Genomic DNA, 16154 nt, shown 5'->3' on the forward strand with positions numbered 1-16154 from the left:
AGGGACGGTTTTGAGTAAATGCAAAATCAGTGCACACATCAATCTCCGCCACAGATATAGTGTGGCGAGTGAGTCGGCCCGGGGGGAGCCAATGTGGCCATGTGTTAACCTCAGGCTATTAACTTCCAAATATAAACTCCTTCCCTCAGATAGTAATCACTTGTGCCGCCTTTTTTTTTTGTCACCGTGGTTCCTGAAATGAGAAGCTGTTATTAGAGGGAGATGCAGCGATGCTCCCTAATGATACTGGGCTCAGTTGAGATGTCTTTTTTTTGCAGTTGAATGCTGGTGCACAGATAAATATGTGCATCTGTAGGAGAGGAGAAAAAAAAGGGACCATGTGCTTTTGTGTTTACAAAACAAGCTTCAGTATGCAACATGAAAAAATTGGGGAGATGAAGAAATATTGCAAAAGAAAAGCTTGCAGATGGAGTTATGGTGAGACTAATGCAGTTAGAAGAAACAAACCAGACAAAAACCAGAGAAGTATTGCGAAGCGAGATCAACAAGGCTAAGCCAGGTCAAGGTCAGGGTTACTTTATTTGTGTTTGGGCCATTGCAAAACAGACATTGACACTGACAGTCAGGATCGTGCGACAAAAGACAAACAAACAAGTGCTCAGTGTTCTGAAAAACAAAAGCCTTGGAAAGGTGTAAGGACAGTGACAGAGGTAAAGTCAATTGGAGCAAAAAAAAAAAAAAGAAGAAAAAAAGCTCAACAAAATGGAAGAACAGTGAATGAAAGACTGAAAAGCAGTAGTTTTCAGAACTTGTTGACAGCGGGTTAGACGTAGAGGCACAAAAACTGAGAAGGCGAAGAGGTGCGTGGAATATAGAATATGATGGTGCAGGAAGAGTGAGGGAGAGAAGCCATGGCAGGATATGTGATTGGAAAGAAACTGAGTTTTTGTGTATGTTGCATACAGAAGCTGAATAAATTTCAAATAACGATTATGCTTCTGTGTGCGTGTACATTGTTTGTATTGTTCGTGTCGTAGCATGCATGTTTTCTCTTGCTGGCCTCCCAGGAAGCATAAAAAGTTTGAACCCAGCAGGAGCGTGCTCCCTTTTTGACCGACGTCTAATATCTGCAGAAACATGAATTATGAATTAAAGCGTGACATTTTTCTCACTCGTACACAAATTCAGTCCTGTGAGGAATTTTATTTCCGCGCTTCAAAACAGTGCGCGCGGTTCAAAATTTGGTTGTAGGCTATAACTCACAGCTGCGCTGCACTCTCGGACACATCCAGCTGAGCTGTTAGCGACTGTCATGTAGGAACTCAGACCCCCGCCTTCATGTAACGGAGGAGCTGACTGCAGACTCGGTGCTTTTGTTAAAAACGGGGTACAGATGGGCTGCCAGGTTTGCTCGCCAGTGAAACTCGTTAGACTCATGCGGATGCAACAGGATCGCGATTCAAGCCGCAGCCCTTAATCCTGGAGCGACACCACACCTGCAGCGTGTTTTCCTCAGCAGTGGGTGGATATAATGGATAGTTTGGACTCATTCACCTTCATCCCTCACTCTAATCGCTCTGGTTGTGATATCCTTTGGACTTTATGATATCCTTTATCTGTTGCTGTTAAAGCAACCTCCATTTTTATGAAGTCATTTATGATTATGATAAAGGACGGCTGAAGCGGAATATATACGGCCGAACTATAGAGTAGGAATTTACTTTATCTTAAAGGAAACTCTGCGAAGGCTTTGGTAGAATGGTTTGTGGTAACTATTAAGTCAGCATCATTTGCTCAATTGCAAAAACACTGAATGCATTTGCAGTTTTTTCATTCAACCAATTTCTAGACATAAAAAAAACAAAAACAAACATGTATTTAGTTTTTTTTATTTTTATTATTTTATTTGGGAAATGAGTTAGCAGAAAAAAAAAAAAAACGTTTAGTGTGTGTTTGCCCCTCAACAGATATAGAGTCGTTTCATGCAGATTCCAGAAAAAAGTTAGAAGATCACTCGTCTTTCACCTCCACATCTGAATCTTTACACTGTTATTCCAACCCATTGAATGGGTTTTGAATATTGCATCTAAAGCTAAAACTCTCTGAGTTATGATGAAGGAAGAGATATAAGGTTTTAATTTATTTTGAACACACAAAAAAAATACAATACAGATAACTGATCAGGTAAGTCTTTCTATTTTTGTCAGAGTTCAGAAAGATGATTTATTGGACAGACTATTAAACATAGAACAAAATCAAAGTTCCTTCAGTGTTCTGTACAAATTAAGAGAAAGTAAAAAAAGAGGCAGGGAAATCTCCGGTGCTCATAGGGCTTACTGCTCATCTATCCTGCCAGTGCATTAAAGGATCTGATGAGCCGTTGTCAACTGCCTGTTCTGCCAGCCTTTGCAGCAGCCACAGAGTGTGTGTTTGCAGTAATTGTGCCTGCCTTAAAAATAAGCCAGCCTGATCTGCTTCTCTGTGAAGTCCCCGACAAATACAAAATACAAATCACCGCGGAGAGTGATTCATCTTTCCCAGCCCAAGTTAAAAGGTGTTCTGGTGAGAAAAGAACAACAGTTTTTTGTTGTTGTTGTTGTTGTTGTTTTTTTCCCTCCACTTTTCTTTGTGTAATTCACAGTACTCATTTATGCACTCCACACAATTCTCTGTAGTGGCATCTAATCTGATTGGTCAGGGAAGACGCGATAGGGAGGGGAGAGGGCTAATGGCAGAGCACAGAGGCAAAGATAACAAGCTTATCACAGTGTGAGAGGGGGAAAAAAAGTGCTGCAAAACTTGTTTTGGACAAAAACTCAAATGAACAGCCTGCTGACTTGTCGGCCTCGCTGTGGCGTATTTCTACAGGTAAGCTGAACAGTTGAAATTACTCTTTGTTTCCCTCTCACGTCATCTTTCCCTTTGTGCATTGTGTTTCGTGATTTATTTATTTATAATGAATACATGATTCAGATTAATTTCATCATGAGTTTCTCACTTCATTACAGGCTTTATTAAGAGCGCACAGCCTCATTAGGGGCCCGTAAAGGAAAAAGTAAATAAATATGAAATTCAAAATGAGATATTAATTTTATAATATCTCTTCGTTTTAAACTGTTGCTAATATCAATTACAAACAATACCTCACAACCAACATGGGAGTTAATTTGTGAAGCTTCATTAACCTTACTGAAATATGGTCACCGATGTGCTTATCACAGCTAAATTCCATCAACAAACAGCCAGGAATGTGTCTCGGTAGATTAGTCAGAGATCTAACGTGTCCAACATCATGTGATAAAACCAGTAATCTGAAGCACACAAATAAGAAGGATGTCACGATGGGGGAAATCAGGTGGACTGAAACCATTTAGAAATACATTTTTTCATCCCTTAGAAATATGATTGACCTGCAAAATCACATAAAGGAACATATTTCACTTCATATTGACCTCCGAGCTTGCCAAATGAGAGGCTGACATGCTAATATACAGTTATTAGAATAAATATCAGCATTTTTCTTAGATTAATGTCTCATATTTCCATTGTATTTATTATATATTTTAGACTTTTGATCCACCATCTCCCTCATCAGACGTGATGCAACAGACACGCGCATTTTTGCATGATTGTGAACGTGCGCGCGCGCGGGGGGAAAAGCGCGCGTCACGGAGACGGAGAGGGCTGTCTGCCGGTCATTGGCTCCACGCCTATCAGTTTGCAGTGATCAGTCTTGCCTGGCTGTCGTCTGTCCGCTGCCAGCTGTCAGAGGGGCTTGCTCTGGGCATGCCCACTGATGAGAGGCTGCAGCCATGCTCTAGAATCAATCCAGCGCTCTAATAGGTCACGAATGGCTGCACAATGCTTGCCAATAGCTTTGGACTGGAGAATGAGTAGACGAGGGAGTAGATAGGGGGAAAAAATAAAAGTGGGAGATATTCAGGGTAAGATAGAAACATCAGCCATGTTTTTTTTTTCTTCTTTTCTTTTTTTTTTTTATCATGAACAACAAGTTTCACTTCCTGCTGCTAGAAAAGAGGAAGGGCAGTAATTGACGGGCTGCTAATTTGCCTCTGCGAGTAAAGGCGTGTGACTCGGCTCCTGTAGCGATGGCCAAGTTTGAGCGAAACCAGAGCACACTAACATAAATCTCTTTGTCTGTTTCTCTCTCCAACTCATTAGAGTTACCCACTTTTAGACCTAATTATAAGTAAATGTGTACACACTTAATGAAATTCCCTGAGCAGAGAAACAACAGAAGGAGAAGGAGATTCATGGAGGAGCGTAGTTTTTTTTTTTTTTTTTTTTTTTATTTTGTTTTAGATGCCAAGCAGTTGGTGCTGAGCAAATGTTTCAGTTTGCAAAGCAACTTCTGGGCTACTGGTGCACGCGGGAAAATATTTGATACAAATGCTCCCTAATTAAACAAATTCAAACTGCCTGTCATACTGTTAAGTCATCGACTGTAAGGGAGCAGGGGGAAGAGAAGAGAGGCAAAAAAAAGGAATTAATTCCATCTTCCCACTGCAGTTTGCCTTTGAGGCACTGAGGAATAAACAGTATGTTTTATTTCTTTGAAGTTATCACTTCATAGCTCAAACATAACTAATTGGAAACTTGAAAATACATGTTTTTGATCAATTTGAGTCAAGTGACTTGAAATGCGTTTCTTTACTGTCACTCAAAGACTATGCCACGCAAAAACATTATTCCTTTTTATTTCACTAAACATATAGGCGATAATTGAGCATCATTGAATTCTGGATTGCAGAGGAGTGTACGGTGTTCGGAAGCATTTAATTTAAGCTATGATCCCTCACGAGTCTCAAGTCTGACCTGCTATGGATTAAATGCAACATGGGGAATTTTTGTGGGAATGTTTTGAGAAGCTGGGAAAATTATTCTGACCTGTGAAAAGGGAACATTTACAGTAATGTCTATGATGGCCACCGTGGTTTGATCTCGCCTCTTGTTGGTAGGAGGCTTTGATAAATGAAATCTTTTAAAGGCAGCAGTTTAAATATTCCCCTACAGTTCAGTACCGTTTAGTCAAGTTCTGTTTTACTTGTCTTAACTTCATAATACATTTAAGTTGCTAAAAAGTTTCATCAAGGGTACCAAAAGTGTTGAATGTTACTCTGTTGTAGCCTTTATGACTCGTTTCTGTGGCACTCTGTAACTCTGTGAATAATGACAGATTTTGACATTGCACCCAAACAGATGGTAGAGGAACAGAGCATTCCGTATATATCTGCAAGTTTCTGAGCTTGAGCATTTTTTACATCTTCTTGTGGGAGGCAGCGGAGCAAACAGGTTGTGACCAGAAGATCAAACTTCGGCCACAATGATGACTTACGTGAGTTATCAAACTTAAACATCGGAATAAGTTTTTTTTTTTTTTTTTTTTTAAACATAACAGTATTGACTTTCACATAGTCACACTCTGCTTCAGCACATGATAAAAAAGAAAAAAAAAAGAAGAACATTTTATGTCAAACCTTTGCCAGTCAGCAGGGGTTGGTTGTCATCATGTGCAGGGCAAGTGGTGGAATTTAAAGGGGCACAGGGCAGAGGCAGACAAGCTTGGTCACATTCTGCCTCACTGCTGTCTGAGCAATGCTCCATCTGAGGAGAATGCTGGAAAATAAGCCTATCACTGCCAACAACCACACTCCTACTGTTAATGAATGCAGGCAGCCACATGCACGGTGCCAAGGCACTCAGTGTTGGACTACCATGCCAATCAGTCCGGGGCTCGAAGGGGAAAATCTGTTTGAGTTGAGACAAAGTTATCATTGACTGCTGCATCCTCTCTCTGGATTTTAGTCTTACGCCTAATGGCCAGGAAAAACTTATTGGGCTAAATTAACATTATTTCACCCGTATGGTTTGTGGCAGACTCACTATTGATCAGTGTGATTCTGCAAATTTCTGTTTATGATCGCTGTGGTCCGCTGTGGTTATCAGGCAGGTATTGAGGCTTTTAATGAAGCCCGCCTGAGTAACTTTTAGGTGTTAATTGTCATCTTAATGATGATAGGGTCGCCTGCGAATTCAGTTTGAATGGTACTCCATTGTACCTGCATTTAAATTATCTGAAAAAAAGAAAAGACATTATATTATTTAGAAAATAACCATAATTTAATTTGGATTTAAAGGCAAGATTTTTTTTCAGAAAATGCTGGCAGGATTTTTTATTATTATTCATTCATTTATTTATTTATTTATGTTTGTGGGGTGGAGTAATGGTTTATTCCCAGAGTAACACAGTCCAACATTTTAATCTACATTTTATACATTTCCCCAACTGTTTGGGATTTGGGTCATATTTCGGTTACATATAATGATTATGTAACCAAAAAATATGTCATTAAAGATTCATTATGCTCCCATGTTCTGCTAGAGGACGACATGTTTCTGGAGGAAAGCCTCACTCACACAAGGGGGCTTCGCTGGGGAGACATGTGGGTGCTCTAATTAAACGGATGCTCTAATGATGTTATCAGATTACATCATTGCACAGTGGGATCCATTAGTGTGTTAACATGCTAACACTCTAAGCTAAGACGCTGAGCATGGCGGGCATTACCTACTTAATAGGATATTTAACTAGAGTCATTCTTGTGCCTGAGAACGGCATAACAGATGTAACATTGTTCTTGCAGTTTGCTGAACTGAGGCACAAGTTGACAATTAAAATACTTTTTTCAAGGATTTTTCAAGAATCAAAACTCAACCCATCGCTATTTGAAATGACACAAGTAGCTAAATTGCAATATTGTGTTGTGAAAAATTATGTGGGAAAAGTGTGAAAGTTACCAATTATGTTTGAATGGAAAATATTCTTCACTGTAATACTGTGAGAATGTATAAAAAGTCTTTCAGAACCACTATCCTGTACTCTGAGGATTTTTTTTTTGTTTTTTTTTTTTGTTTTTTAACAAGGTTAAACCTGACCCCTATGTGTATATTGTCACTTTGTTCATATATGGTAGAACTATTCTTTATATGTAACAAGCAAGAGCAACAGATGTGAGAAGGAGGTGATTTTTAAAGGTGCAAAAAGACATTAGTGTTGAAGTACAAGTGTCATGTGTTTTCGAAGCGTCTACCAACTCATTATTGTTGTAATCATAGTTAGTTTCAAAGAAAGAGGAAGAAATGTGGTCTTTTCCAAGTGTTCATCTGTCAAATAAAGAGTTAGGTCTTGATCAGTAAAGTGCTACATTATGGTACATGCTCCGTAGCATTTCAGTTCCTGAATCACATGACTGAGTACACAGTAAAGGTAGAATCAGAATCTCAGTCGTGGAATCGCCCATATGGTTCCCCCATTAACGGTGTGGACAGCGTGCAAGCAAATGAAGAGGTACGAGCAGTTGAAGTTGCCCCTGGACTGTTTGCTCTGGAGATTGGACACCCTCAGAGCGGTTGGTTTCCAATACCACGGACATTGCCTTGACCAACAGTCTGAGAAGGAATTATTTCCGGAAGCTCCAAGCTTGCTACTGGGCAGAAGGAGAGCGAGATTAGAAGTCTTCTCCCAGCAAGCAGAAATACAATAGGTTAAACCACCTGCCGGCTCCAGGAGCTTTTCTTTAGCGACTGTTGCAATCTTCCTTTCTGGAGGTTGTAAGGCCAGAGACATACTAAATGTTATTGTTTCTCCACTTTTTTGTCATCCACCTTTTGTTGTGAATGTTTCAAAGGGGCCATTAATCACAGCCGCAGTCACACGCGGCACGGCGGTTTGTTTCATTCTGCCTTTTCACTCTTTGACTCATTTCATTTTTCAGGACTTCCTCTCTCTTCCTGTCATGCTCCCTCTCTCTCCTTCACACCCCTCTTCCCCCTCTCTGCTCCGTCGGCGCCGTCTCTCCGCCTAACCTCTGAGCGTGTTTCGCAGCAGCCAGAGAGCGTGTCCGCTACCCCCTCGCTCTCTCTCCACTGTTTGTCTGAAGTATTAGGGGGGTGTTGCCTCATTGGATGGAATTAATTGATTAATACTTTTATCCAATTAGTGTTCCCTCATGCAATTAATCAGCTCGCCGAGGTTCGGGCTGCTCCATCAGTCGGACGAAAGGCAGACAGATGCTTTGGGTCTGGTGTGTGATGAACAATGACCTCTCTCTCTCTCTCTCTCTCCCTTGTTTCGCCTCTTTCGTGTTCTCCTGGTTTGCGGTCCTGTTTTCCTCATTCTGTCATCACTCTCCAATGCAGGCAGGTTGTTACAATCTATTCTGAACACAAGAATCTGCTGTGGGAAACAGTTTTGAGCCCTGCAATGACATTTAGTGCTATTTCCTATCATCTATTCACTGATCTCCTCCACTAGCTTTTTATCCAGGGTGGGATCGTAGGAGCCTATATCTGTATCTGTTATCATGTAAACTGTATCATACAAGTACAGCAAACATGTTGAGATCCAGACTGAAACGAATCTAACTGCATTTGTCCTTTCTGTCTTCCAGGTTTGTCCTTTTCCCAGTCCATGAGTCAGTGATGGATCTGTCACGATGCCGGAACAAAAAAGAAAAACACTGTAAGGCCTTCGGAAGAATGAACTTTCCAAACCAATGGATTGTTCTGAAGAGGAAAGTGACCAAAGATCAGGCATAATCTCCAACAGTGAAATAAGTTGGCCTTTTCTCCGTTCAAGTTTTCTGCTTCAGGAGGTAATACCGGTTGTGACTTTTCAAGGAGCTGGACCACAAATACGCTTTCCCGTCGGAAAAGTTTAATTGAGTCATTTCTGGACGGCTTAGTAAGAAACTGCCTGAAACACACACCGGCCACTGTGGGTGACATGGCCAGAAGAGGAATTGGAAGCACAGCCAGTGGAAAAAAACGACGAAATCAGAAACGGATGGACATTCTTCATAAGCACTTCTTGAATAGCCACTATATCCGTTTCATCCCCCAATTTCCTTGCTGATCACTGAACCAGTCTAGTAAAATCTGTTGTTTTTGTTGCCTTCAGAAACCTTGAAAGACATTTTGTAAAGTCGGTTGTTTTCTCACTTTCAGGTCATACTTTGAAAAAACAATCAGAAACTCTGCAAGGCAGGGTGGATACTATGAAGAATCCGAATTACTGACCATGTTACAATACAAGCAGGTACTCTCCAGGTGGTACAAATCCAATACGCTCCATGACCTGCCCTGTATTCAGAAGATAACTTCAGATTGATTTGTGATCCCATGGATTAACTTTCAAGTTATTTCACAAGGACCTTTTAAGTTTGCCCTGCTGAAGTTGTATTTGATTTGAAAGTACGGCTGAAAAGGTCTTCCAGTCTGCGTGTTCCTGTGATACTACATGTAGACGCAGGCGGGATTTGGTTCCTTTTTTTCCTTTTTTTTTTTTTTTCTTTCTTCATCAAAATGGCTCCTATTTGGACAACAGAGGCTTTGACAGTCTTGGCAGCGATGAGTCTTCTGAGCTGCTGTAGTTTCACCTGGTGTGAAGCTTCAAGGACTAGTGACACAACCTCAGGAACCAGCAGGCAAGAACAAGGACCCTCGTCGCTCGAACGAGTGAAGAGAGGATGGGTGTGGAACCAGTTCTTTGTGGTGGAGGAGTACACGGGCACGGAACCATTATACGTTGGAAAGGTGAGATATGGATTCTTTTTATAGAATGAATGGCTCATCCTTAAACTTTTTGTTTTCCTGCTATTGTGTTGTGAATATGTACCTAACCTATCATATTCGACATTCATCTAAAAGATGCTGTAACACAAATTTTAAAATTGCGATTCTGAAAATATAAATGCTTTACTAGAGGATTATTTGAAGGGTTTTTTTCCCAATAGCTCCATGTAGCATCTGACATTTCTGTAATGAGCAGTTCATATCATTTCTGTTCTCGTCCTTGAGGAAAATACAACTCCCGAATCTGAATTTACATCTGCTTATGCGGAGTTAGATAACTAGTTACACACAAGTTGTTTTCATATTTTCATATTTCATCACATTTCATAATCTCATCTAATGAAGACATTCAAAAACTGACATAGCTCATTGCTCAAAACATATTTGGACTTCAGCTTAGATTTAGGAAGTCAATAAAAATAATGACAGATTATACCGAGTAGCACCAAATTTCGAACTAGCTGCAGATGAACATAATTACTGATTGTAAATAGAAACCTTGACGAGTTAGACCAATCAGGTTTTATGAGAGCCTTACACATTCTGAGTTCCATGTCCATTAATTCATAGTGAATTCTTGGTACTGTTCGTAATACAGGTGTCCAAACTTTTGCTCATACCACTCATATATTAGCAATTTCATCATAACTCATAAATTTGAGGGCAGTGTTTTGTTGAGTGGGGTTTGTCTTCACGAGGAGACAACAGACAACTTTTGGGGATGGCACAGCAAGGAAAAACTAGCTGCTTGCTTCTGAACCAGGTGGACGACAAGTGTCCACCGCTAAAATGAACAAATCAAGGAATTAATCAGACTCCTGTAATCAAACATGTCAGCATAGCTGACACATCATTAATTGCACACGGCCTTGTACATTTTATAAGAGAGTAAACCCCACAACATTTGTTTTTTTTTTTTCCTCCCTGCTCGTAAAGATTTGCAAATGCATGTAAAATTCTTAGAAAATTATTGAAAATTTAGTTGTAAAAGGTGCTGTAGGCAGGATTTTGCTAGTCAATGCTAATTTTTCTGTGTTTTCTTTGGATTAAATGTTAGAGTATCCATTGATAATCCTTTAGGAGTGTAGCATAACTGCACTACCACGAGGGTGCTGCGTTTCCATCTGTCTCTGTTCTGAGCTGAAAAGGAATCTCGACAGCTCCAGGTATCTTTGACCAATCAGAAGAGCCCCTGAGGCTCTAACCGTGATTGGTCGAGGGGCGTTCGTTGCACGTTCTTGTGGGAGGAGCTTAACTTGCGTAAGGGCGTGATGCCAGAGAAAACAGGACAGGATTGGCTGTGCTGGGTTTCAAATCGCCATCTTAGATGGGTCAAATCGCCATCTTGCTTAGGTAAACCTAAGCAAGATGGCGGAGATACGGAATCCTGCCTACAGCACCTTTAACTGGGTTCATTTTAATTTTTTTTTTTTATCATTTTCTTTTTTTTGTCTATTTATGATTTTCAGTAATGTATCTGGTTAAAAAAATTGCAAAACTCTTGATATAAAAAATATATATGTAGTTTAATTTTCTTTTTTTTCAGTTTTCGTCACATAACTCAAATTCATGAGAAAAAAATTCAAAACAAAGCCATTTATTTTTAATGCATTGAATTCAGTTGGAAATTTGGGTTAAACAATTAGAAAACAAATTCTAATGTCATGCATGTGCCTATATTTGCACACCGACTGTGAAAATAGCAGCGACACAGGATGTCAGGCATGTCAGACATGTTGTAGTTTAGACAAGAAAAAAACAATTGCACCGTAATGTGATGAATGTGTTTTTCTTTTGTTTTGTCAACTTGATTATTTGTTATTGATTGTGATGGTTACAAACATATGAGAGGATGGTCAATGTTGTTTGCATATAGGTGAAAAGCTCTTCAGCTATTTTGTCATTTTTGAATTTTCTAGATGCTAAGTGGAAGTTGTGGTAATATCAAACACACTCCTAAATCTGGCTTTGAATTGTTTCGATTAACACAATTAAATTGACTTATAAGCATAAACTGTACTTTAGATTTATGTGAACGTACAGATGAACAGATCTGCATGCGAATCACATAATAATGAGTCTGTGATGCAGTTTTGAAGGACATATTTCTATTAATCGGTCTTGAAAAATTTTAGTCATCAAGGTTAGGGTTAATCAAGACGAGATGAAGGCAGCTGGACCAGTTGAGAAGTTTAGCTGATATTGACAAGGGTCCAAATTGAAGCTTGCTTCTGTTACAGCACTAGGTAGAAAGGCTATTGATGTGTTTTCTGTAGTCATTACCCACTAATAATGCTCTAGGCATCTCTGCCTTGCCACTGAAGTTGAAAGATACAAAATGTCTAAAACTGTTAGCTTTTTTTTTTTCCACCATTCGGAACTGCTGAAACGCCGAGCAGGCACTGGCACTAAACAAATACTCATAATTACCAATAATTGTATTGCAGTGTCCTCTGTGGCCCGGCCAGCTTTTTCCCAGAATACAATAATAGTGACAAGATCAAGACATCGCAGGTTGAATAAGTAGGAAATAAAGATAACAACTTCCATTGTTATTCTGTTAGGAGCTGCCAGTGAAAGGAGGTGTATCACCGGTAAACAAGCACTTTTTTTTTCCCTTTTTGCTGGAAAGACACCGAGCATTTATTTTCGCTAACACAGTGCCGTTGCTTGTATTCTCCTGCTGTGGTAGGCATGCCATGCTTTGCAAATGACCTTCAGCAATCTGAGAAAAAAAAACTGGCAACTTTGAAAGAGCATACCTTGAGCTGTCAGTGGCTTTAGTGGGAGTGATTCTGAGCATTTCCTTCCAGTCCTACGCTTAAGTATTTGTTTTCAACCAATGATCTGAGCTTCATTGTTCTGTCTCGTAAAAATGGAAACAGCTGGATAAAAATTAGTTGCTTTCAGCTCATGGTTCACATGAAACACTTTTCAAGGATGAGCCATTCTAATACTTTGTTGTGCTTGGGAAAGAAGATTTAGTTTGTGAAACTAGTCTTGTGGCTATATCTGGACATCTGCGCGACAGATTTTATTTGAAAACAAATTAATTTCAATAAAATGCAGTCAGCACTAGAGAATAAGTTACTGTTGATATACCTTTCAAGGCATACTTAACTGCAATTATGGTGTTAAAATTTGCAGAAGTTGAACATTTTAGTAACAGGTGATGATTTAGTAACAGACACATGCTTGAAGAAACTTGAGTACAAACGGTTAAAGAAACTCATTAACCTTAACTGCTTCACTACCAGATGGTATAAATCTATTATATCTACCGGTTTCTCTACTTAAAAGTTTTTTGCTAAAGGGCTCGTGCGTTTGGATCACCATGGAAAAGATTTACAGCGCAGAAAGATGCTCATTTGTCAAAAGACTTGCCTCCAGGCTGCTAACTTATGGACAATTTCCCTCTAACTGCAGGCAGCGAACATAAATAAGACGTACGATTCTTTAGTACCGAAGTGTGATTACCTACTAACCCACACATAACTAGTCATAAACACTCAGCAGATTGCCACAGACACTCCAAACTTTTCACATTTCTTCAACTCCAGCCTGCACTTCTTTCCCTTTTGTGAAAAACAGCGGATGAAAAATTACAATTGCCCCCTTTATCAGCTAATATCTCAGATCATAACACTTCTTCAAACGCTCTGAAAATTTGTTGTTGTTCCCTCAACTCTTTAATTTTTACTCTCTTGTCACAAGGCGGCTTTATTTAGTCGCACCACCCTCAGCAGCCCCCTTCCGCTGGCTAATGATGACGGTTTCTTGACACCAGAGATGTGATCATTAAATGTTATTTTTCAAATGCAAAATACAGATGATGAGTTCATGTCAAGTCAAGTCTGTTTGGTATCGTCTCTGTGCCGTGGGAACATTTGGGAGAATTTTCACCCTCCCTTTTTTTTTTTTTTTGCCCATCTCCTCGCTCACATCCAATTCATCAGCTGTTTTCTCAAATGAACCTCGGTGAGCTGATGAGAGTGGACAGCGCGTAGGATCCGATAGCCCTATGTAGGACGTGATATGAAAAGACGGAACATTAATGCGGACAGGACGGGATTCAGCGATGAGTCACACATCAATCATGTGATCTCCCCGTTTCGAATCATTCCGACATGGCAATTGACCAGCTAATATTGCATATGCATATATCGATTTTTCTATTCCTACAAATGAATGAGGATGTTCTAGGTGGCGGCGCCCGTTGTTGGAGAATAATTGTCCTTTAATCGTGATTTGTCTCCAGTTGTGACCGTGATGCATCCCTCCTGGCGAGACCGGCAACATGGCCGACGGGCAGCTCTGTCTGTCTGCTGTGACAGCGTAACAAAAAAAAAAAAAAAAAATACAAACAAATGGGATGATACATGAGAGAAGGAAGGAAGAAAGAGAGAAAGCCGCAAAGGGAGATCTGGAAAGAGGATGATGCCTCATACACTGAGTTGTGATTCATTGCAGGACCGTGTGTCTGGGAAGGCTCTGGACTGATGGGAGAGTGCTTAGGGGAGTTTGAGAGAGTGGCACAGCGGCGGGGTGGGGGGGGGGGTGGGGGGGGGGGTTGATGAGAGATGGTTTTATTAGCAAAGTTATCTCAAGTTATTGGTCTTCATGTGACGAGGGCAGCGGGCACGGCTATCAGTGGTTTTAATGGCGTGTGTTCGTGTGGATGTGATTGTCCGGGTGTTACTCGCACACACACACACGCACACGAACTCTGGAGCCGGATTTTTTGCTATCAACACTTTACTTTGAGCAACAGAGGATTAAAGCCAGGCACTGTGCTTCCATGCTGGATAATTGCAACAAGCAGTTTTTCTTCCTTTTTTTTTTTTTTTTTTTTTCCAGTATTACTTTACCTCAACTCAGCACAGCTTGCCAAGTTTGAACTGTCTCATCCTGTGGATGCCACTACGCCGCCGCTACTCCAGATCAGTAAATCAATAACATGATTGCCCGTATTGATCTGGAACATTTAGTGAGGAGATGGACTTAAAGACTGGGCTTTTGAGAGCCTTTCAAGTTTGCATGTTCTCCATGGGGGCTTTCTCAAATCTTTCACTCATAGTTCATTGGTGACTTGAAGTGAACATGTGCGACTGCCAGTCTCTCTTTAATTTGCTATTACATGACCCACAGATGGATAAGTATGCGGAATAGTTCTATTTTTTTTATGTTTTCGTACTTAACTTTTTTATCTGAGACACAGTTTATTTTGCTGAGAGAAAGCCTTGAAGGGTTGTTGTGTGAGTAAAGTAAGGGAAGCGAAAATGACACACACATTCTCCTCCTGTCACATATCGTTTTCTTACATTTTGACGTCGGTCGTCAGATATTGTGAGGCTGTGCGCACGAGAGCTCTCTATTCTGGGACATGCACTAATTCTTTCATGTTGTGACAACAAAAAAAAGTCGACTTTGGAGTACCGTTACGGAGCCCCATCCTTACTGTTTTGTGCCACTGTAGCAATTTCTTGGTTCACCAGCATTTCTGTATACTTTTGTGAAGGATGTCATTTTGATTTATAGATTTGGTAAGATTGAACCTGCACGAAGTTGTAAAAAAATAAATAAAAAGTACTTAGTGATCTCTGAAAAATGATTAAATCTGCTAAATGTAGAGCGATTTCAATGGTTAGCCACCATTGATTTTTGTTTGTTTGTTTGTTTGGTTGGTTGTTTGTTATTGTGGCCAAGCATTCTTGAAGACCATTTGGGAAATTAGTCTGGAGCGTGTTCCCTATGCACGCCAGTCAGACCTGTCAGAAGGAATAAGAGGGAACACTTTCTCAAAATTAGCAACAAATTGAGCAATTCTATGCAATCGGTTACAACATAACGCCCCAGTTGATAGAGAGACCAGCTGTGCTTTGTGATAAACTTCTTAAGATGATGGTGGCGCCCGTCCTCCACTTAGGATCAGTGCCCCCTTTTGTTTTTCTTCTAAGAATTTGATATTTTTAAGATGTATAACTGGCAAATTCGATAAATAAGAAGTAAATCTTTCAAAATATGAGTGAAGTAAATTTATGTGGCGCTCAAGTGGTCAAAAGGGACTCTGGTGAGGTGTGCTGCGTGTTTGTGCGAGGTAAAAAGTGCTTGATGTGTTTTCAATCAGACAACAGAAAGGGGGGAAAAAAAGTCTTTAAAGTCTGTTATTGAAATTCTCTTTGTCATAATGATCCAGGATATAGTTACCTAAATTTGTGTCCACATGAAACAACACCAAAACACTCTCATCAAAGAGGAATAAAGCCGCTTAAGTCTTATGGAGTATATATACGAAAGGAAAAATATTCAGCCAGTGGCCTTGTGTGTTTTCAGAGCTACGCGTTTCCTTTCTCAGAGGATGAAGAAGAAAATTATTGCGTTTTAATGGAATATCTTAAAAGAATTAATGACCTTCCATGATGTATTCTTCTTTTTCTTTCTTTGGGTTTTTGACTTCTCTGCCTGTCTGAGCTTTCACAGGTCTGCCTCTTATTCTTCACCGTTCAGAACCATCACTTTCATTTTAATTTGTTCCTTTG

At 40.1% G+C, this 16154-nt stretch overlaps 1 protein-coding gene across 1 annotated transcript in view; it reads left to right on the top strand.

Moving 5' to 3' along the window:
• Positions 1–8445: 8445 nt before the first annotated feature.
• cdh22 (cadherin 22) overlaps positions 8446–16154 on the top strand; it is an 81149-nt gene continuing 73440 nt past the window's right edge. The window contains exon 1 of the mRNA XM_030091565.1: positions 8446–9576. Coding sequence (XP_029947425.1) covers positions 9346–9576 — 231 coding nt within the window. The 5' untranslated portion in view covers positions 8446–9345. The remainder of the gene's footprint in view (positions 9577–16154) is intronic.

This window comes from Salarias fasciatus, chromosome 5 (assembly GCF_902148845.1).
Source record: "Salarias fasciatus chromosome 5, fSalaFa1.1, whole genome shotgun sequence".
In the NCBI taxonomy this organism is placed as follows: Eukaryota; Metazoa; Chordata; class Actinopteri; order Blenniiformes; family Blenniidae; genus Salarias; species Salarias fasciatus.